At 46.0% G+C, this 21,601-nt stretch overlaps 1 protein-coding gene across 8 annotated transcripts in view; it reads left to right on the forward strand.

Moving 5' to 3' along the window:
* foxp4 (forkhead box P4) overlaps nucleotides 1-19,272 on the forward strand; it is a 201,183-nt gene extending 181,911 nt beyond the window's left edge. For all 8 annotated transcript variants that reach the window (XM_090241240.1, XM_036983565.2, XM_090241238.1 and 5 more), the window contains 4 exons: nucleotides 6,594-6,715; nucleotides 11,606-11,672; nucleotides 12,570-12,745; nucleotides 12,820-19,272. In XM_090241240.1, coding sequence (XP_090097366.1) covers nucleotides 6,594-6,715; nucleotides 11,606-11,672; nucleotides 12,570-12,745; nucleotides 12,820-12,973 — 519 coding nt within the window. In that variant the 3' untranslated portion in view covers nucleotides 12,974-19,272. The remainder of the gene's footprint in view (nucleotides 1-6,593; nucleotides 6,716-11,605; nucleotides 11,673-12,569; nucleotides 12,746-12,819) is intronic.
* Nucleotides 19,273-21,601: the final 2,329 nt, after the last annotated feature.

Consider the following 21,601-nt stretch of genomic DNA (forward strand, 5'->3'; position numbering starts at 1 on the left):
CCCTGCTCTACACCTCTCCTCGCCCCAACCTCTGCAGGATGTGTTGTGTTTATGTGCGTGTCTGCTGGGTGTGTGTGTGACGTGTGCTGTGACCTGCGGTAAATGACTGCTAATGTTTTAACTGGGAGAATTAGGCTTTCATCACGGAGACAAATGCAAATAGCAGAGAATAGCAGAGTAGCAGCAATGGCGGGGTGGCGGGCTGAGATTGGGGTCATACTCATTTACAAAACGGAGCATCACGGCTTGAAAGAGAGGGGGTGTGAGGAGGAGAGGGGCGGGGGTGGTCTGGGGCTGATTATGGTTTGTGTAATTATGTGTGTGTGTGTGCGTGTGTGTGTGTGTGTGTGTGTGCGTGTGTGTGTGTAATTATGGTGAGGAGTGATGCGCGCTCTGCCCGTCCCTCCCTCACGGATTAAAAAAGTGTGTCAGAGAAAATATGCAGGATTTAATTATAGACAAATTAAAATTGGTAATGAAATTGGGCATGAACAAACTACAAACAGCAGATGAAAAGGGAGGACGGTCCCTAGGGGAGTGAGCTGCAGATAGCGGTGTGTGTGTATGTATGTGTGTATGTAGATTCTGGCTGATTAAAGACGTTTTAAAATAAAACTAGGGAAGGAGATGCACATCCTTGTCTTATTTCCAGCTACAGACAGAATAGTGTGTTTAGTGTGTGTGTGTCTCTGCCGGGCTCCTGTGTTTAGTGTGTGTGTGTCTCTGCCGGGCTCCTGTGTTTAGTGTGTGTGTGTCTCTGTCGTGCTCCTGTGTTTAGTGTGTGTGTCTCTGCCCGGCTCCTGTGTTTAGTGTGTGTGTGTCTCTGTCGTGCTCCTGTGTTTAGTGTGTGTGTTTCTGCCGTGCTCCTGTGTTTAGTGTGTGTCTCTGCCATGCTCCTGTGTTTAGTGTATGTGTGTCTCTGTCGTGCTCCTGTGTTTAGTGTGTGTCTCTGCCATGCTCCTGTGTTTAGTGTGTGTCTCTGTCGTGCTCCTGTGTTTAGTGTGTGTCTCTGCCATGCTCCTGTGTTTAGTGTATGTGTGTCTCTGTCGTGCTCCTGTGTTTAGTGTGTGTGTCTCTGCCCGGCTCCTGTGTTTAGTGTGTGTGTGTCTCTGTCGTGCTCCTGTGTTTAGTGTGTGTGTCTCTGCCATGCTCCTGTGTTTAGTGTGTGTCTCTGCCATGCTCCTGTGTTTAGTGTGTGTGTCTCTGCCGTGCTCCTGTGTTTAGTGTGTGTGTCTCTGCCGTGCTCCTGGGTTTAGTGTGTGTGTGTCTCTGCCGTGCTCCTGTGTTTAGTGTGTGTGTGTGTCTCTGCCATGCTCCTGTGTTTAGTGTGTGTGTCTCTGCCGTGCTCCTGTGTTTAGTGTGTGTGTGTCTCTGTCGTGCTCCTGTGTTTAGTGTGTGTGTTTCTGCCGTGCTCCTGTGTTTAGTGTGTGTCTCTGCCATGCTCCTGTGTTTAGTGTATGTGTGTCTCTGTCATGCTCCTGTGTTTAGTGTGTGTGTCTCTGCCATGCTCCTGTGTTTAGTGTGTGTCTCTGCCATGCTCCTGTGTTTAGTGTGTGTCTCTGTCGTGCTCCTGTGTTTAGTGTGTGTCTCTGCCATGCTCCTGTGTTTAGTGTGTGTGTGTCTCTGTCATGCTCCTGTGTTTAGTGTGTGTGTCTCTGCCGTGCTCCTGTGTTTAGTGTGTGTGTGTCTCTGTCGTGCTCCTGTGTTTAGTGTGTGTGTTTCTGCCGTGCTCCTGTGTTTAGTGTGTGTCTCTGCCATGCTCCTGTGTTTAGTGTGTGTGTCTCTGCCATGCTCCTGTGTTTAGTGTATGTGTGTCTCTGCTATGCTCCTGTGTTTAGTGTGTGTGTCTCTGCCATGCTCCTGTGTTTAGTGTGTGTGTCTCTGCCGTGCTCCTGTGTTTAGTGTGTGTCTCTGCCATGCTCCTGTGTTTAGTGTGTGTCTCTGTCGTGCTCCTGTGTTTAGTGTGTGTCTCTGCCATGCTCCTGTGTTTAGTGTGTGTGTGTCTCTGTCGTGCTCCTGTGTTTAGTGTGTGTGTGTCTCTGCCATGCTCCTGTGTTTAGTGTGTGTCTCTGCCATGCTCCTGTGTTTAGTGTATGTGTGTCTCTGTCGTGCTCCTGTGTTTAGTGTGTGTGTGTCTCTGCCATGCTCCTGTGTTTAGTGTGTGTGTGTCTCTGCCATGCTCCTGTGTTTAGTGTGTGTGTCTCTGCCGTGCTCCTGTGTTTAGTGTGTGTGTGTCTCTGTCGTGCTCCTGTGTTTAGTGTGTGTGTCTCTGTCGTGCTCCTGTGTTTAGTGTGTGTGTGTCTCTGCCGTTGTGTGTGTGTCTCTGCCATGCTCCTGTGTTTAGTGTGTGTGTGTCTCTGCCGTGCTCCTGTGTTTAGTGTGTGTGTCTCTGCCGTGCTCCTGTGTTTAGTGTGTGTGTCTCTGCCATGCTCCTGTGTTTAGTGTGTGTGTCTCTGCCATGCTCCTGTGTTTAGTGTGTGTGTCTCTGCCATGCTCCTGTGTTTAGTGTGTGTGTCTCTGCCATGCTCCTGTGTTTAGTGTGTGTCTCTGCCATGCTCCTGTGTTTAGTGTATGTGTGTCTCTGTCGTGCTCCTGTGTTTAGTGTGTGTGTGTGTGTCTGCCATGCTCCTGTGTTTAGTGTGTGTGTCTCTGCCATGCTCCTGTGTTTAGTGTGTGTGTGTCTCTGCCATGCTCCTGTGTTTAGTGTGTGAGTCTCTGCCATGCTCCTGTGTTTAGTGTGTGTGTCTCTGCCGTGCTCCTGTTTTTTAGTGTGTGTGTCTCTGCCGTGCTCCTGTGTTTAGTGTGTGTGTGTCTGCCATGCTCCTGTGTTTAGTGTGTGTGTCTCTGCCGTGCTCCTGTGTTTAGTGTGTGTGTGTCTGCCATGCTCCTGTGTTTAGTGTGTGTGTGTGTCTCTGCCATGCTCCTCTGTTTAGTGTGTGTGTCTCTGCCGTGCTCCTGTGTTTAGTGTGTGTCTCTGCCGTGATCCTGTGTTTAGTGTGTGTCTCTGCCATGCTCCTGTGTTTAGTGTGTGTGTCTCTGCCGTGCTCCTGTGTTTAGTGTGTGTGTGTCTCTGTCGTGCTTCTGTGTTTAGTGTGTGTGTCTCTGCCGTTGTGTGTGTGTCTCTGCCGTGCTCCTGTGTTTAGTGTGTGTGTCTCTGCCGTTGTGTGTGTGTCTCTGCCGTGCTCCTGTGTTTAGTGTGTGTGTCTCTGTCATGCTCCTGTGTTTAGTGTGTGTGTCTCTGCCATGCTCCTGTGTTTAGTGTGTGTGTCTCTGCCGTTGTGTGTGTGTCTCTGCCGTGCTCCTGTGTTTAGTGTGTGTGTCTCTGCCGTGCTCCTGTGTTTAGTGTGTGTGTCTCTGTCGTGCTCCTGTGTTTAATGTGTGTGTGTGTCTCTGCCATGCTCCTGTGTTTAGTGTGTGTGTCTCTGCCGTGCTCCTGTGTTTAGTGTGTGTGTCTCTGCCATGCTCCTGTGTTTAGTGTGTGTGTCTCTGCTATGCTCCTGTGTTTAGTGTGTGTGTCTCTGCCATGCTCCTGTGTTTAGTGTGTGTGTCTCTGCCGTGCTCCTGTGTTTAGTGTGTGTGTCTCTGCCGTTGTGTGTGTGTCTCTGCCGTGCTCCTGTGTTTAGTGTGTGTGTCTCTGCCGTGCTCCTGTGTTTAGTGTGTGTGTCTCTGTCGTGCTCCTGTGTTTAGTGTGTGTGTGTCTCTGCCATGCTCCTGTGTTTAGTGTGTGTGTCTCTGCCGTACTCCTGTGTTTAGTGTGTGTGTCTCTGCCGTGCTCCTGTGTTTAGTGTGTGTGTCTCTGCCATGCTCCTGTGTTTAGTGTGTGTCTCTGCCGTTGTGTGTGTGTCTCTGCCATGCTCCTGTGTTTAGTGTGTGTGTCTCTGCCATGCTCCTGTGTTTAGTGTGTGTCTCTGCCGTTGTGTGTGTGTCTCTGCCATGCTCCTGTGTTTAGTGTGTGTGTCTCTGCTATACTCCTGTGTTTAGTGTGTGTCTCTGCCGTGCTCCTGTGTTTAGTGTGTGTGTCTCTGTCGTGCTCCTGTGTTTAGTGTGTGTGTGTGTCTCTGCCATGCTCCTGTGTTTAGTGTGTGTGTCTCTGCCGTACTCCTGTGTTTAGTGTGTGTCTCTGCCATGCTCCTGTGTTTAGTGTGTGTGTCTCTGCCATGCTCCTGTGTTTAGTGTGTGTGTGTGTCTCTGCCATGCTCCTGTGTTTAGTGTGTGTCTCTGCCATGCTCCTGTGTTTAGTGTGTGTGTCTCTGCCATGCTCCTGTGTTTAGTGTGTGTGGCTCTGCCATGCTCCTGTGTTTAGTGTGTGTGTCTCTGCCGTGCTCCTGTGTTTAGTGTGTGTGTCTCTGCCGTTGTGTGTGTGTCTCTGCCGTGCTCCTGTGTTTAGTGTGTGTGCCTCTGCCATGCTCCTGTGTTTAGTGTGTGTGTCTCTGCCATGCTCCTGTGTTTAGTGTGTGTGTCTCTGCCATGCTCCTGTGTTTAGTGTGTGTGCCTCTGCCATGCTCCTGTGTTTAGTGTGTGTGTCTCTGCCGTGCTCCTGTGTTTAGTGTGTGTGTCTCTGCCATGCTCCTGTGTTTAGTGTGTGTGTCTCTGCCATGCTCCTGTGTTAAGTGTGTGTGTCTCTGCCGTGCTCCTGTGTTTAGTGTGTGTGTCTCTGCCGTTGTGTGTGTGTCTCTGTCATGCTCCTGTGTTTAGTATGTGTGTCTCTGCCATGCTCCTGTGTTTAGTGTGTGTGTCTCTGCCGTGCTCCTGTGTTTAGTGTGTGTGTCTCTGCCATGCTCCTGTGTTTAGTGTGTGTGTGTCTCTGCCATGCTCCTGTGTTTATTGTGTGTGTCTCTGCCATGCTCCTGTGTTTAGTGTGTGTATCTCTGCCGTGCTCCTGTGTTTAGTGTGTGTGTGTCTCTGCCGTGCTCCTGTGTTTAGTGTGTGTATCTCTGCCGTGCTCCTGTGTTTAGTGTATGTGTCTCTGCCGTGCTCCTGTGTTTAGTGTGTGTGTCTCTGCCAAGCTCCTGTGTTTATTGTGTGTGGCTCTGCCGTTGTGTGTGTGTCTCTGCCATGCTCCTGTGTTTAGTGTGTGTGTCTCTGCCATGCTCCTGTGTTTAGTGTGTGTGGCTCTGCCGTTGTGTGTGTGTCTCTGCCATGCTCCTGTGTTTAGTGTGTGTGTCTCTGTCATGCTCCTGTGTTTAGTGTGTGTGTGTCTCTGCCATACTCCTGTGTTTAGTGTGTGTGTCTCTGCCAAGCTCCTGTGTTTAGTATGTGTGTCTCTGCCGTGCTCCTGTGTTTAGTGTATGTGTGTCTCTGCCATGCTCCTGTGTTTAATGTGTGTGTCTCTGTCATACTCCTGTGTTTAGTGTGTGTGTCTCTGCCGTGCTCCTGTGTTTAGTGTGTGTGTGTCTCTGCCGTGCTCCTGTGTTTAGTGTGTGTGTCTCTGTCATACTCCTGTGTTTAGTGTGTGTGTGTCTCTGCCATGCTCCTGTGTTTAGTGTGTGTGTCTCTGCCATGCTCCTGTGTTTAGTGTGTGTGTCTCTGCCATGCTCCTTTACAGGAGCCATTAGTTGACTTCTTTGTCTGAACAAGTTTTTGTCATATTTGATTCTGTTCAGAACAACGACAAATAACCATTACAAGGTTCTCTTTTCAGGCAGGCTCTCTACATGCTTATGAAAGCAAATTATCTCCTTCTTTCTCCCTCTCTTGTCTCTCTCTACCTCTGTGTCTCTATCTGCCTCTCTCGTCTCTCTCTCCCTCTGTATCTCTATCTCCCTCTCTCGTCTCTCTCTCCCTCTGTGTCTCTATCTCCCTCTCTCGTCTCTCTCCCCTCTGTGTCTCTATCTCCCTCTCTCGTCTCTCTCTCCCTCTGTGTCTCTATCTCTCTCTCTCGTCTCTCTCTCCCTCCTGTATCTCTATCTCTCTCTCTCTCTCCCTCCTGTATCTCTATCTCTCTGTCTCTCTCGTCTCTCTCTCCCTCCTGTATCTCTATCTCCCTCTCTCATCTCTCTCTCCCTCTGTGTCGCTATCTCCCTCTCTCATCTCTCTCTCCCTCTGTCTCTATCTCCCTCTCTCATCTCTCTCTCCCTCTGTGTCTCTATCTCCCTCTCTCGTCTCTCTCTCCCTCTGTGTCTCTATCTCCCTCTCTCGTCTCTCTCTCCCTCTGTATCTATCTCCCTCTCTCGTCTCTCTCTCCCTCTGTATCTATCTCCCTCTCTCGTCTCTCTCTCCCTCTGTATCTATCTCCCTCTCTCATCTCTCTCTCCCTCTGTGTCTCTATCTCCCTCTCTCATCTCTCTCTCCCTCCTGTATCTCTATCTCCCTCTCTCGCCTTTCTCTCCCTCTGTGTCTCTATCTCCCTCTCTCATCTCTCTCTCCCTCTGTGTCTCTATCTCCCTCTCTCATCTCTCTCTCCCTCCTGTATCTCTATCTCCCTCTCTCGTCTCTCTCCCCGTGTCGCTATCTCCCTCTCTCGTCTCTCTCTCCCTCTGTGTCTCTATCTCCCTCTCTCATCTCTCTCTCCCTCTGTATCTATCTCCCTCTCTCATCTCTCTCTCCCTCTGTATCTATCTCCCTCTCTCGTCTCTCTCTTTCCCTCCATTTAGAATGCTGTGCGCCACAACCTGAGTCTGCATAAGTGTTTTGTGAGGGTGGAGAACGTGAAGGGGGCAGTGTGGACGGTGGACGAAGTGGAATACCAAAAGAGAAGACCACCAAAGATGACCGGGTACAAACTCATCACACACATTTATCTGTCTGCCTGCCCACCCTGGCTCTCATCACACATTTATCTGCCTGCCTGCCCACCCTGGCTCTCATCACACATTTATCTGTCTGCCTGCCCACCCTGGCTCTCATCACACACATGTATCTGTCTGCCTGCCCACCCTGGCTCTCATCACACACATTTATCTGTCTGCCTGCCCACCCTGGCTCTCATCACACACATTTATCTGTCTGCCTGCCCACCCTGGCTCTCATCACACATTTATCTGCCTGCCTGCCTGCCCTGGCTCTCATCACACATTTATCTGCCTGCCTGCCCACCCTGGCTCTCATCACACACATTTATCTGTCTGCCTGCCCACCCTGGCTCTCATCACACACATGTATCTGTCTGCCTGCCCATCCTGGCTCTCATCACACACATTTATCTGTCTGCCTGCCCACCCTGGCTCTCATCACACATTTATCTGCCTGCCTGCCCACCCTGGCTCTCATCACACACATGTATCTGTCTGCCTGCCCACCCTGGCTCTCATCACACACATTTATCTGTCTGCCTGCCCACCCTGGCTCTCATCACACACATGTATCTGTCTGCCCGCCCACCCTGGCTCTCATCACACACATTTATCTGCCTGCCTGCCCACCCTGGCTCTCATCACACACATGTATCTGTCTGCCTGCCCACCCTGGCTCTCATCACACACATTTATCTGTCTGCCTGCCCACCCTGGCTCTCATCACACACATTTATCTGTCTGCCTGCCCACCCTGTCTCTCATCACACACATTTATCTGTCTGCCTGCCCACCCTGGCTCTCATCACACATTTATCTGCCTGCCTGCCCACCCTGGCTCTCATCACACATTTATCTGCCTGCCTGCCCACCCTGGCTCTCATCACACACATTTATCTGTCTGCCTGCCCACCCTGGCTCTCATCACACACATTTATCTGCCTGCCTGCCCACCCTGGCTCTCATCACACACATTTATCTGCCTGCCTGCCCACCCTGGCTCTCATCACACACATTTATCTGCCTGCCTGCCCACCCTGGCTCTCATCACACACATTTATCTGTCTGCCTGCCCACCCTGGCTCTCATCACACACATTTATCTGTCTGCCTGCCCACCCTGGCTCTCATCACACACATGTATCTGTCTGCCTGCCCACCCTGGCTCTCATCACACACATTTATCTGTCTGCCTGCCCACCCTGGCTCTCATCACACATTTATCTGCCTGCCTGCCCACCCTGGCTCTCATCACACATTTATCTGCCTGCCTGCCCACCCTGGCTCTCATCACACACATTTATCTGTCTGCCTGCCCACCCTGGCTCTCATCACACACATTTATCTGCCTGCCTGCCCACCCTGGCTCTCATCACACACATTTATCTGCCTGCCTGCCCACCCTGGCTCTCATCACACACATTTATCTGTCTGCCTGCCCACCCTGGCTCTCATCACACACATTTATCTGTCTGCCTGCCCAACCTGGCTCTCATCACACACATTTATCTCCCACATGAATCTGCCTGCCTGTCCACCCTGGCTCTGATGATAAGTGTGTGTGGGTGATGTGTGTGTGAGGTTATAGGTGTTGGCATGTATAATTGTGTCATTATTACTAGTGATGCACTGATATTACATTTTTGGCCCTTACCAATATCTAATATTTTCCTTGCCAAAAGAAACCTGATACCGATAACCGATATTTAAAATGCATATTTATAATTTTAGCAGACTTTTAAGGATTTTAGTACAGTTAAATAGTGGACACACACACATGGACACAGCAGTCTAAGGCACTGCATCTCAGTGCAAGAGGTGCAATAGGTCGGCACACAATTGGCCCAGCTTCGTCCGGGTTTGGCCGGTGTAGGCCGTCATTGTAAATAAGAATTTGTTCTTAACTGACTTGCCTAGTTAAATAAAGGTTACACACACTGATCAAAAAGTTATTTTGTTGGCATTTTCGTATGTCCCCATCACCAGTAAAACAATCAAAACATATTTATTTCACTTACTTGCTGTGCTGTTTCGTTGTTCAGTCTTTTCATTCTCAACCAGGATTTCTATGGAACGCCGTTTGAGTCTTTGCGTGTCAAAAAATATACTATTTAACACTATTTGACGTGTCAAATAAGCTTGTTGACCACTCAGGACCTGAATATGACTGCACCTCACGTAATCATTTAAAGGGTTCATACATTTTTTACGTAGTTATTAGTATTTCATATGTCACAACGGTTCATCGATTAGTATGCAATGATGCTGATAAAGTTGTCTCGCGGACATACAGTGCTGGTCATTAAAAAAAAAAAATTGCTAGCTGATGGATGCAAACAATGTTCTTCCCCAAAAACATAGCAGAACGACATAATCTGTTTCAGTAGCTATAGTTAGTTAGCTAAATATATAGATGGGTGTCATCATCTAAATAACCCTCATTTATAAGACAGTTCTTATTTGATTATTGGTGGTCGGACCCATCTATGTGAAGCTAGCCACAATAAGGATTAGCTGCAATTGTGGACTTTGCGGTTAGCCTTCAAAATAAAAGTATGGCATAATTCTACTATTTGTTTTCATTTGCATTACTGTCAATGGCATACTTTTATTTTGAAGGCAAACCGCAAATTCCACTATTGTGCCTAATCATTGCCATGGCTAGTTTAACACATAACCTGGTGCGGTTGAGCCTCAATAGCCAGATGAAGCTAACTGGCTGCTTATAACGTTAGCTTTGGGCAACAGGGTTAAGTAGCTGTCTAGCTATTTATTTTCATGAACTGAAGTTCAATTTCAATAGGCAAACAACAAGTGGCAACCTAGCTAATACTTACTCACAGGATTCTTAAATCATTGCTAAGAATAATGAAAATGACTGCAGGTTCTACTGGTCATTGTTTTCAGGCTGGTTGTATTGGTGCTAGCTACGTACCAAGCTAAAGCTAGCTACACCAGAAGTTGCGGTCAAACAAATTATGCTTTATTACCAACACAGTATTGTAAACACATTGTTCGTGGCCGGTGTTTTCTTGTTTGCAGAATGTTTTGTACAGCTTTGACAGTGCTACTGTATCTTTTTTTACACGTAAAGACCCAAACAGCATTCCATAGTATGTATGTTGTGAAGCTAATAGCAGTGATGTCAGAATAAGCCTGCAGGAAGGGTACCACATGAGGGAGGAGGATGTATTCACAACAGGCTCAGTCCGATGATGCTGTGACACACCGCCCCAGACCATGACGGACCCTCCACCTCCAAATTGATCCCGCTCCAGAGTACAGGCCTCGGGGGTAACGCTCATTCCTTCGACGATAAACTCAAATCCGATCATCACCCCTGGTGAGACAGAACTGCGACTCGTCAGTGAAGAGCACTTTTTACCAGTCCTGTCTGGTTCAGCGACGGTGGGTTTGTGCCCATAGGCAAAGTTGTTACCGGTGATGTCTGGTGAGGACCTGCCTTACAACAGGCCTACAAGCCCTCAGTCCAGCCTCTCTCAGCCTATTTGTGGACAGTCTGAGCACTGATGGAGCGATTGTGTGTTCCTGGCGTAACTCGGGCAGTTGTTGTTGCCATCCTGCACCTGTCTCGCAGGTGTGATGTTCAGATGTACCGATCCTGTGCAGGTATTGTTACACGTGGTCTGTCACGGCGAGGACGATCAGCTGTCCGTCCTGTCTCCCTGTAGCGCTGTCTTAGGCGTCTCACAGTATGGACATTTCAATTTATTGCCCTAGCCACATCTGCAGTCCTCATGCCTCCTTGCATCATGCCTAAGGCACATTCACGGAGATGAGAAGGGACCCCGGGCATCTTTCTTTTGGTGTTTTTCTGAGTCAGTAGAAATGCCTCTTTATAGTGTCCTAAGTTTTCATAATTGCCTACCGTCTGTAAACTGTTAGTGTCTTAACGACCGTTCCATAGGGGCATGTTCATGAATTGTTTATGGTTCATAGAAACAAGCATGGGAAACAGTGTTTAAACCCTTTACAATGAAGATCTGTGAAGTTATTTGGATTTTTACAAATGATCTTTGAAAGACAGGGTCCTGAAAAAGGGACGTTTTTTGTTGTTGCTGAGTCTAGGTATGCACGTCAGCTTTGACAGCAGTTTTGCACATCGGGGCGTTAAACTAGACATTCCGATATGTTCACCCCTAATTATTACCAAGGGGTTAACTCAGGAGTTAAATTTAAAGGCCTGCTCTGTCAGTGTGTGTGTTTCATATCTAAATGTGTGAATGTGTGTGTTTCCCATTCTACGTATTTGTGGACACCATTACTGTGCTGCTGTGGAGAGAGGTTTCTTAGCGTGAAGCGTGTGTCAACAAATCTTCACACACGGAAGACAGAGGCTTGTTAACATGTGTAACAAGATTTTCAATTCCAACTGCCAGAGAAATCAGGCCATATTACACAATCAAACACACACACACACACTTAAATACACACATGCCTGCACAACAGATATCAGAGACTGGGAACCGCTGTTGTGGGTGTGTTAACAGCATCTGTTTACAGTATGTGTGTATGCTTGTGTGTGTAGCGGGTGCATTTGTTACATTTGTAAGTTGTTTTTGGCTGCAGCTGCTCCTTTACACACATGCACTCAACATATGGGCAGCAGGTAGACTAGCGGTTCGAGTGTTGGGAAAGTAACTGAAAGGTCGCTGGTTCGAATACCTGAGCCAACAAGGTGAAAAACCTTTCGGTTACTGGCCCGACCCTCTTAACCGCTAGGCTACGTGCTGCTCCGTGGCTGACCCTGTAAAAACAACACATTTCACTGCATCTACCCAGTATACGTGAGATGTGTTTAATTCTAATCTCCACCTATTTCTTTCTCCCCCCTCTCTTTCGCTCTCTCTCTAGGAGTCCTACTCTGGTGAAGAATATGATTTCAGGCCTGGGCTTCGGTTCCCTAAACGCCAGCTACCAGGTTAGTGTACACACCTACACACACACTAGTTAGCAAGTTAGGCTAGTTAGTGACACGTGCACACATCCAGAACACTCCTCCCCACATGCACACACACACACACACACCTCCCAACACACAGACAGTGGTTCTTCCTTTAACATACTAACATACTAATTCTGTGGCACATAAGTGTCAGCCATTGTTGCCAGAATGACGCAATTTGCCACAAATTTACCAGAAACGGTCGCGGCTCCAAACTTTTAAAGGAAGAACAATTGTACACATACACCTTACTCCATCCGACTATGACTCAGATGACTTATAGCATCAACTATTTGTCAATTAAGGTCACTGCATGAAATTTGTGCCTGTCCTAGAAAATCAATTTCAGTCACTCCTATATCACCTGCACACACTCCCTGGGCAAACCAACCAGCAATGAATGCTCTCTCACTTTCACTCTCTTTCTCTCTCTCTACCCTCTAACCCACCCGCTCCCCACCACACACACAAACACACACACACACGCACGCACACACGCCACTCAACCCTTGAGCAGTGAAGTGTAGTGTGCAGGAGCCCCCTAGTGGTTGTATGTGGTAATCCTGAAGAGTTAGTCATCCAGGCAACACTGCTTTAGTCTTCAGCATGACTGATTATCAAATCAACGTTTATTCGTCACATTTACAGCAGGTTAAAACGGTGCAGCGAAATGCTCAGCAAGTACTCAACAGGACTAAACAGTCAAAGCATCTGTGTTACTGAATAAATACATGGGTTCTTCTTGCTCACAAAGTTTATTTGTGGATCCATAAGTACTTGAAGTCAATTGTGATGTATGTGAGTGTCTTTTAATGTAAATCTGTGTGTTCCTGTGTGTGTGTGTGTGTGTGTGTGTGTGTGTGTGTGTGTCAGGCGGCCCTTGCAGAGAGCAGTTTAACTCTACTGAACAGCCAGGGCCTGGTTAACCCCTCATCTGCCGCCAGCCTCAACATGCTGCATGGGATGGGTCATGATGATGTCAGCTCCACTGTGGAACAGGTCAACAGCAACGGCAGCTGCAGCCCTACACTCAGCCCACAGCAGTATGGGTAAGACACACACACACAAACACACTCCCTCTCTTTTTCTCTGTCTTTCTCTAACGCATCCCTCTGCCTTTCAGACACCAGGTCCATGTGAAGGAGGAGCCCACTGAGATCGAGGAGGACAGCCGCTCCATGTCGCTCATGGCAACTGTCACTCAGAACATGGCATTGCCTAGCGATCGCGATGACCGCGATTTGGATGATGAGCTTCCCACCGAGGAGCTGGAGTAGGATTGGATGAGCTGAACCAGTGGACGGGACTTTGAGGTTTAATCCCACCCGCTCCATTGGAGTGAAGCGAAATGATGACCACGTAAAAAAACAAGATAGAGATAAAAAAAAAAAGATAAAGATCATGATTTTTATAAAGCAAGAAACCAACAACATTGACAAACAGGGTTAGACCTCCATTACATACCGACGCAAAAATAACACTCTGGAGCATTGCTTTATTCCCACACATTTTCACCCACCTCACCCCCTCCTCCTCACCCCCTCCACCCTCACCCGATGAGCAGCGTATTGTCAGAGAGACAGCTCTCAGTGGTGATATGAAGGGAGGGTCCCCTCTCCTCTCTCCTCTCCCTCTTGATTCACACAGATGGTCTGCCCGCCCTACAGTCCTTTAGTGCTGGTAGTTTGATGTTCACACCACTACAATATACATACAGGTGTGTGAGAGAGAGTGTGGAGAGACACACACATCAGATCATGTGTATATATTGTTTGGAACAGTCACCAGGAGGTGTATAACTCTCCTCCTCTTCTCCGGTCATGTTAGTTTCTTTTTCTTTTCTTCTTTTGCCTGAAAGAACTGCTGGGCTTTGAGATGGAAGGAAGAACAGCGGTTTTCTCAAGGATTACCCCACCTGCTCACACATCAGAAACCAAGCTTACAAACCAGTCAGTGATCCATAGGTGGGACTGAGACTGGATTGCAGGATTCTGCCCTATGCCCACTCTCTAGCCATTCTCTGCCCTATGCCCACTCTCTAGCCATTCTCTGCCCTATGCCCACTCTCTAGCCATTCTCTGCCCTATGCCCACTCTCTAGCCATTCTCTGCCCTATGCCCACTCTCTAGCCATTCTCTGTCCTATGCCCACTCTCTAGCCATTCTCTGCCCTATGCCCACTCTCTAGCCATTCTCTGTCCTATGCCCACTCTCTAGCCATTCTCTGACCTATGCCCACTCTCTAGCCATTCTCTGCCCTATGCCCACTCTCTAGCCATTCTCTGCCCGATGCCCACTCTCTAGCCATTCTCTGCCTGCCCGATGCCCACTCTCTAGCCATTCTCTGCCCAAGCCAGACAAGACTCTCTTTACTCATTATGACAAACAAATAAAGAAGACATTGTTTCCCCCCCAAAAAATACCCTTTGGTGCTTTACTCCTCCTTCATGTGTGATAGAGTGATGGGCACAGGGCAACCTGAGAGAGAGAGAAAGGAGAGGGAGGAAGGAGAGATCATCCACACAGAGATATCTGACTAAAATAGTTTATTATGGAATTTATTATGGAATAGAAAACATTTTATATCCAAAAAGTGGTGGCTTTTTCACTTCCTTCTTTCTTTGATGTTATCTTCATTTATTTTTTAGGATTCATATTTCCATGGTGATATAATTCTGTTTCAAAGTGTATTTTGTAAAAATTTTGTTTTTAGTTTTTATTAACTCTGCTTGTTCACACCATTCCAAACTAGTATTGGTGGCAAAGAAAGTGCAGTATTGTCCCAAAATTCCCTATACCCCAGCCCACCATGAATACCTTTCTGTGTGTCTGGGTTTGCCAGTTTAGATGGCAGGAGATTGAGAATAGCACTTAGAATCGAGGGCCTCAGCTCCTGAGAACACTCACCAATAATCCCAACATTATCATCCATTTGTATTATTCCTTTTTAACTAACTTTCATTCCTTTTTATTTTATCTTCTCGTAGTTAGTTGAGAAACATCAGCTGTGATACAAAGCAATGCTTGAAAAAATATATTATGGCAGTCAGAGAATACCTCATCCCACAAATGTCTGCCCGGAAGTGTGTGCAAAATGTTAAAGAAGTAAGGGGGAATTCTTTGTGTGGGACACCAAAACGTGGCAACTCTGCTCAGTTTCATTTCAAAGTTCTATTGTTACTATAGTTACTGTATAGAAGCTGTCTGCAATTCACTGTGTGAGTTGAACTCAAAGGAATAGCACGTGAGATTTAAAGTCTTTTGTTTTCAGTGAGCATAAAAGCATTACCTTCTCTGCAGTGCCATACCAAATTTAAACACGTTATTTTTGATGTATTTTCTGCTTTTTCTCCCATTTTATTTTTGTTACAGGTAACCAAAGAAATGTGTAGAAAACCAAAAACCCTGTAGTTTATTTTTCCCCTTTTGAGTTTTTCCTCTAAAGAACTGGCCAAAAGACAATAAACATCTGACATTTAAATGATTATTGTATTATCGTAACTCTTACGTTGAATTTGTTCATGACAGTACTGACCATTCCAAAAACCAAAGTATAAAATGCTAAATAGAATTTGGTGATGTTAAAATCTTTTTTACATATGTTTAACTGGTGCAAATGACGACTAACATTAGGCATGCTATGGTTGAAGGCCAAAAACAGTATTAACAAACAACACTTTTGCAGTTCCATAGATAAAGAAAGAAAGCACTTAGGATTTAAATCTCTATCTCTCCATGCTCAGGCTACCTGTGTTTCAAACACAACCCTATGACAGGCTCTGCTGTAGGCAAGCCTAAGATGGGATTCAGGGTTAAAGATGACTAATAATTATCTTACCCTCATTAGGCACTTGAACACAACATTTATATACCTGTATGTGACACTAGAAGCCAGCAAAAAAAGAAGTGGTCTGTTGTCAGTTGTCCATTAACTGGGATACCGTGTAAAACAAAAATACATTTTTATTGCACTGTAATAATGCATGTTTTGATTAATTTCCTCAACCAAAACAATATTTTCATTGTGAAACTCTATACATTCAAACATCCCTTTGTGCTATGCAGGAGAATGTCATTTTTCTGACCCGGCTCCCGGTTTGATTGAATAGGACCAAAAGTCCCATTGTCTAGCAGTGAACAGTTTACTTAATGTACTTTCTTTACTCCTCACCTACAGTATACTCTAGCAGACACAACAGTTTAACAAATACCAAAAAGGACAGGTGTTATAATAAATAGGAACAAAATGATAATGTTTCGCTCTTATAATGTCTTCATGCTCTCACGTTGCTATAGAAACACGTTCATAATCCCCTAGTCTGTGAGTAGTTGTGATAGAGACTGCTTGAAGCTGGCTGTCATTCCAAACATCACATCAGTAGACAAACGGAGGGTTTTTCAGAACAGACATACCATTATGACCATTTGTGATATTTACAGCAAAGAGAGAACAACTGACAAATGACAAAATCATACCAATGTGAAAGGAGCACACCAAGGGACATGTCAACTTATGTCTTTTTTCTAAAACAAAATTTGGGAACAGTTTTGTCAAATCAACTCTTGCACCATTTTCTTTGTTTTTTAATAAAGGAGTCTTTGTATTGACTTCCTGTGTAAAACAGCACTGTTTCCTGTAGAAGTAGCGTTATGATGCTTCACGTCATCAGACTGATTTATAACAAACAAAGTGGGAGAGGGACACCGAGAGTAAAAACCAAAAATAACACTACCTCCTTTTCAAAATGGTTCACAATAAAAGCAAATGGGAGACTGGAGACCAGAAATATGTCTGGTTTAAAAAAAAAATCTTCCTCAATAATAATAGTGAAATATACCAAAACACAGCTTACTGTTAATACACATTAAGTGGGGCTGAAAAAGCTTGTCTGGCTATCTGAACTCCAAATTCATGAGCGTGAGCGCAAAAACAAAGAGACGTTACAACAACATTACACCCCGTTAAAGATAGACTACCTCTCCTAAAACACCAGATAACTGGTGCGTTCTCCTAAGAGTGAAGAGTGAAGTGGTCACCATGTTTAAAAGGTCTACTCTCAGCTGTGTATTATTGGCTCTCTCCGTACTGTCCATTATCATAAAACTCTGTGAAAAGCCTCTTAACTGGGTGCTCTAATTGTATGCACGCATATTTATGAGCCGGCTTTGCCGGCAGCCAATGATAGTCCAGTCGTTAGCTGCGACTCAATGGGGCAGGAAGCTGGTTGTCAGGAGTGATGATGGGCAGAATGTATGAGTGCCCTGCACCCGCCATTGGGCCACACACACACTAGTACACGCCAGCGGCCCACACTACACATGAATGGAGAGAACAGCTTTAAGATGGCAGCGATAAAGGAAACACACTCACCGGCTGTAGTCAGTGTTCAGTCGAAAGGGCCCTTAGTATCAGTCAATAAGCCTCAGAGCTGGGAATTAAAGCCCTGTGACATGGAGCTGGCCCTTCACGGCGAATAGTGGCCCCTGTCACTAGGAGCCGGGCCCCTGTTGGCCCCTTGGTTCAGACAGCTGAGGAGAGGCTCTGAGTAACTAAAGATACTATCCAAAGACAAACACAGAGCTTGCTGGGAGACGGACAATAATAACAGCTTACAAAGGAATGAATGATTACTACTACTATTATTGTTATGATCCAAACTCTCACGAAAGAGGCGCTGCTGCATTCAGTAAATATATGATGTTTGAATTCTCATCCTTTAAGGTACACCTGTTTGCCAAGCTGTTTTATCAAGATGTAGATTGACATTCGTTGATGATGTTGACAGATCGTCATAGACACTTCTGTTCCTTCTCTGGTTTGGCTGTTATGATGTATTATTGTATATTAACACTTGGCTTAGCTCTCGAGGGCATTCTTTACCATTATGTCTTTTTGATTTTCTCTTTTCTTCATTTAGTTTTTGTAAAGCTTCCAGCTTGGATTCCTATACTGTATTGCTAATGCTGAAGTGTATGTATTTATCATATTAAGTGCTGCAGGTATCTTTGTTGAATAGTTATTCCTTTCTTTTTTTCTCTCGTTTTCTTCATAAAACGTCTGGGACGATGATTTTTTAAGTGTATTATCTCAAAAAAAATAAAAGAATTAAAGTTAGATAAGTGGTTTAGGTAACAGCTGTTTGTATATTTATCTTAGCTAGGTCTATTTTGATACCTTTTGTCTCTGTACTGCATTTTTAAGGAAAGAAAAAGAAAAACAACAGTAAAACAACAAGTTGACTTCGTTATGTATTGTTGATACCTCAGAAGGACTTTTCTCTAAGACAGGACCAAAACCTCAGAAAAAATGAGAGAAAGAGGAAAATCATTGAAGAAAATATGTAGCCCCTCTCTTGCTTTTAAAGATGGACCAATGTAAAGGTGATGTTGTGGGTCCTTTATGTGCCAATATGTGTCCTCTGACCCCTGACCACAGTCATTCCTTTGATGACCTTTAACTTACAGCGGTCAATCACTCAATAGGACAACTGGGCGTGGCCCTCAATCAAACACCTGATGGCATTTGTCCAATTAGAATCCTAACCAAAGGTGTTGTGAGTGGCCATGGCTTACAAGCTAACAGACCACCACAACCATAACCACAACCGTAACCAAACCAACCCTAGGCACTGATCTACCACAAGCTACTTCCCATACCTCAAACCATTCTTCGCTATCACCATCGCTATCATCTCTTGGACAAGCACTCTTCCTATTGGATCATTAGTGACTCCAGGGACCTAATTGGCCCCGCCCCTGCTCTATGATTGGACAGCTCTTCGGTGTCATGTTGAGGAAAAGGGAACGTAAAGGACAGTTGCCCATGTTATTATGAACTTCACAGCCCCCCCAAAAAATGGAACTACCACTTCAGCTGTCCTCTGGCTGTCCTCTGGTTGTATCTTAGGAATGTGTGTACATTCAGCTGTCCTCTGGTTGTATCTTAGGAATGTGTGTACATTCAGTGACTTTCTGTAACATTACTTAGTTTCTGTTTACCTCTCTTTTATCTTTTTATTTTGTTCTGTTTCTTCATTTTTTGAAAGTGTGACCCAGGGGAATTGGTAAAGTAGGAGCAGGCAGTGGTTTTTAAGATGGTCTAAAAGAGGTTTTAAAAAAGGTGACTTTGCCACCGAGACCTTTGCCCTTTCCCCCTTCCCTGGGTGGCCATGTAATGCCAGTCACTGCCCTTTCCCCCTTCCGTGGGTGGCCATGTAATGCCAGTCACTGCCCTTTCCCCCTTCCCTGGGTGGCCATGTAATGCCAGTCACTGCCCTTTCCCCCTTCCCTGGGTGGCCATGTAATGCCAGTCACTGCCCTTTCCCCCTTCCCTGGGTGGCCATGTAATGCCAGTCACTGCCCTTTCCCCCTTCCCTGGGTGGCCATGTAATGCCAGTCACTGTCCTTTCCTCATGCTGTATAAAACACACATATATCTGTGTATTTGTAACCTGAATCTTCTTGTGTCTGTCCATGCAGACAATAAAACAACTGTACAGTAGGTCTAGTTGCATGTAATCTGTACTAATTATTGACAATGGCATTATAAAATGCAATAAAATACTTATTACACTGTCTGACTGTGTCAGCGTGATGTTCTTTATCTGTCCAGATGTGCCACTGGTTTTACGCACGCTATTCCTAGAGGTAAAGGGATGGTTCCGTAGTGCAGTCAAATGCCTCATACACCTGCCCCAAACCATAGCTGAATCCACCATCCCCTTGGCCCTACTCTCCCCCTTCTCCACCTTTCTCCCCAGCTCACCAATGTTTCACCAATTCCTCCTGAGATTTAGAAAGAGCTATATTGTGTGTGTCAGAGAGAGAGAGAGAGAGAGAGAGGAGGGAAATGTGCTTTGAATAAGAGTGGCAGACAGGGTGAGGCCTCAGAACAAACAGACTCCTGGCAAGGAGCACACTCACACAATACACACTCACACAATACACACACACACAATACACACTCACACAATACACTCTCACACAATACACACACACACACAATACACACTCACACAATACACACACACACAATACACACTCACACAATACACACTCACCCAATACATACTCACACACCACACGCTCACACAATACACACTCCCACAATGCACACTCACGCAATACACACTCCCACAATACACACTCCCACAATACACCTTCCCACAATACACACTCCCACAATACACACTCACCCAATACACACATACTGTAGGTGGACTCACTCATCACTCCAGCCTGATTGAGGAAAGGGAGAGAGTGTGGGAGCAGCGGTCCCAATGTGTGTGTGGTGTGTGAGTCAAGGGAAACATCTGGAATAGTAGAGGTATGGAGTGTGTCTGGTGAGAGACTTCGATCCTCTACCAGTCTCGCCATCTCATTTAGCTGATGACATTTGTCAAATCTATTCACCACTTTGACTGTGTGACGTAGTGCTCACCCTGTTTTTTCCTCGGTTGTAGTGCTCACCCTGTTGTTTCCTCTGTTGTAGTGCTCACCCTGTTGTTTCCTCTGTTGTAGTGCTCACCCTGTTGCTTCCTCTGTTGTAGTGCTCACCCTGTTGTTTCCTCTGTTGTAGTGCTCACCCTGTTTTTTCCTCTGTTGTAGTGCTCACCCTGTTGCTTCCTCTGTTGTAGTGCTCACCCTGTTGTTTCCTCTGTTGTAGTGCTCACCCTGTTGTTTCCTCTGTTGTAGTGCTCACCCTGTTGCTTCCTCTGTTGTAGTGCTCACCCTGTTGTTTCCTCTGTTGTAGTGCTCACCCTGTTGTTTCCTCTGTTGTAGTGCTCACCCTGTTTTTCCTCTGTTGTAGTGCTCACCCTGTTTTTCTCTGTTGTAGTGCTCACCCTGTTTTTCTCTGTTGTAGTGCTCACCCTGTTGCTTCCTCTGTTGTAATGCTCACCCTGTTGTTTCCTCTGTTGTAGTGCTCACCCTTTTTTTCTCTGTTGTAGTGCTCACCCTGTTGCTTCCTCTGTTGTAGTGCTCACCCTGTTGTTTCCTCTGTTGTAGTGCTCACCCTTTTTTTCTCTGTTGTAGTGCTCACCCTGTTGCTTCCTCTGTTGTAATGCTCACCCTGTTGTTTCCTCTGTTGTAGGGCTCACCCTGTTTTTTCCTCTGTTGTAGTGCTCATTAATTCATGTTATGCCTGCATTCTCTAACATCACAGTGATAACAGTGAGTAAATCCTCAGCCTTCTCTCTGCCCTTACCCTGTTTTGTGTTTCACCTCCGTTAAAGGTCAGGGATTCGGGAGGGACAGCTGATCCTAGATCTGTGCCTATGGGTGATTTCTACCTGGAGTGAGCGGGTCAGCTGCGGTTGCTGTCATACAGTGTGTGGCCACCAGGAGGGGTAAACAAACCAGACAACAGACGAAACAGCTTCAATACATCGCCTGGAGGACACAGAGCCTGTTGACATACTGTAGACATGATTCCTTCCTTTCAACTAGACACAGCCTGAAGGGCGGCAGGTAGCCTAGTGGTTAGAGCGTCAGACTAGTAACTGAAAGGTTGCAAGATCATATCCCTGAGCTGACAAGATAAAACTCGGTCGTTCTGCTCCTGAACAAGGCAGTTTAACCCACTGTTCCTAGGCTGTCATTGAAAATAAGAATTTGTTCTTAACTGACTTGCCTAGGTAAATAAAAGTATTTATCATATTAAGTGCTGCAGGTATCTTTGTTGAATAGTTATTTTTATTTATTTTTTCCTTTCTTTATACATGTCTTGCACTGTGATTTTTTAAGTGCATTATCCAAAAAATGTATATAATTAAAGTTAGATAAGTGGTTTAGGTAACACCTGTTTGTATATGAGCCAGCTCTTGTAGGTGAACGTTGGGAGCCGGCTCTTGTAGGTGAACGTTGGGAGCCGGCTCGCTAATCAGAAGAGCCGAATCTATCTATAAA

The sequence above is a fragment of the Oncorhynchus mykiss genome, chromosome 7 (genome assembly GCF_057628025.1).
Source record: "Oncorhynchus mykiss isolate SJ-2025 chromosome 7, ASM5762802v1, whole genome shotgun sequence".
Taxonomy (NCBI): domain Eukaryota; kingdom Metazoa; phylum Chordata; class Actinopteri; order Salmoniformes; family Salmonidae; genus Oncorhynchus; species Oncorhynchus mykiss.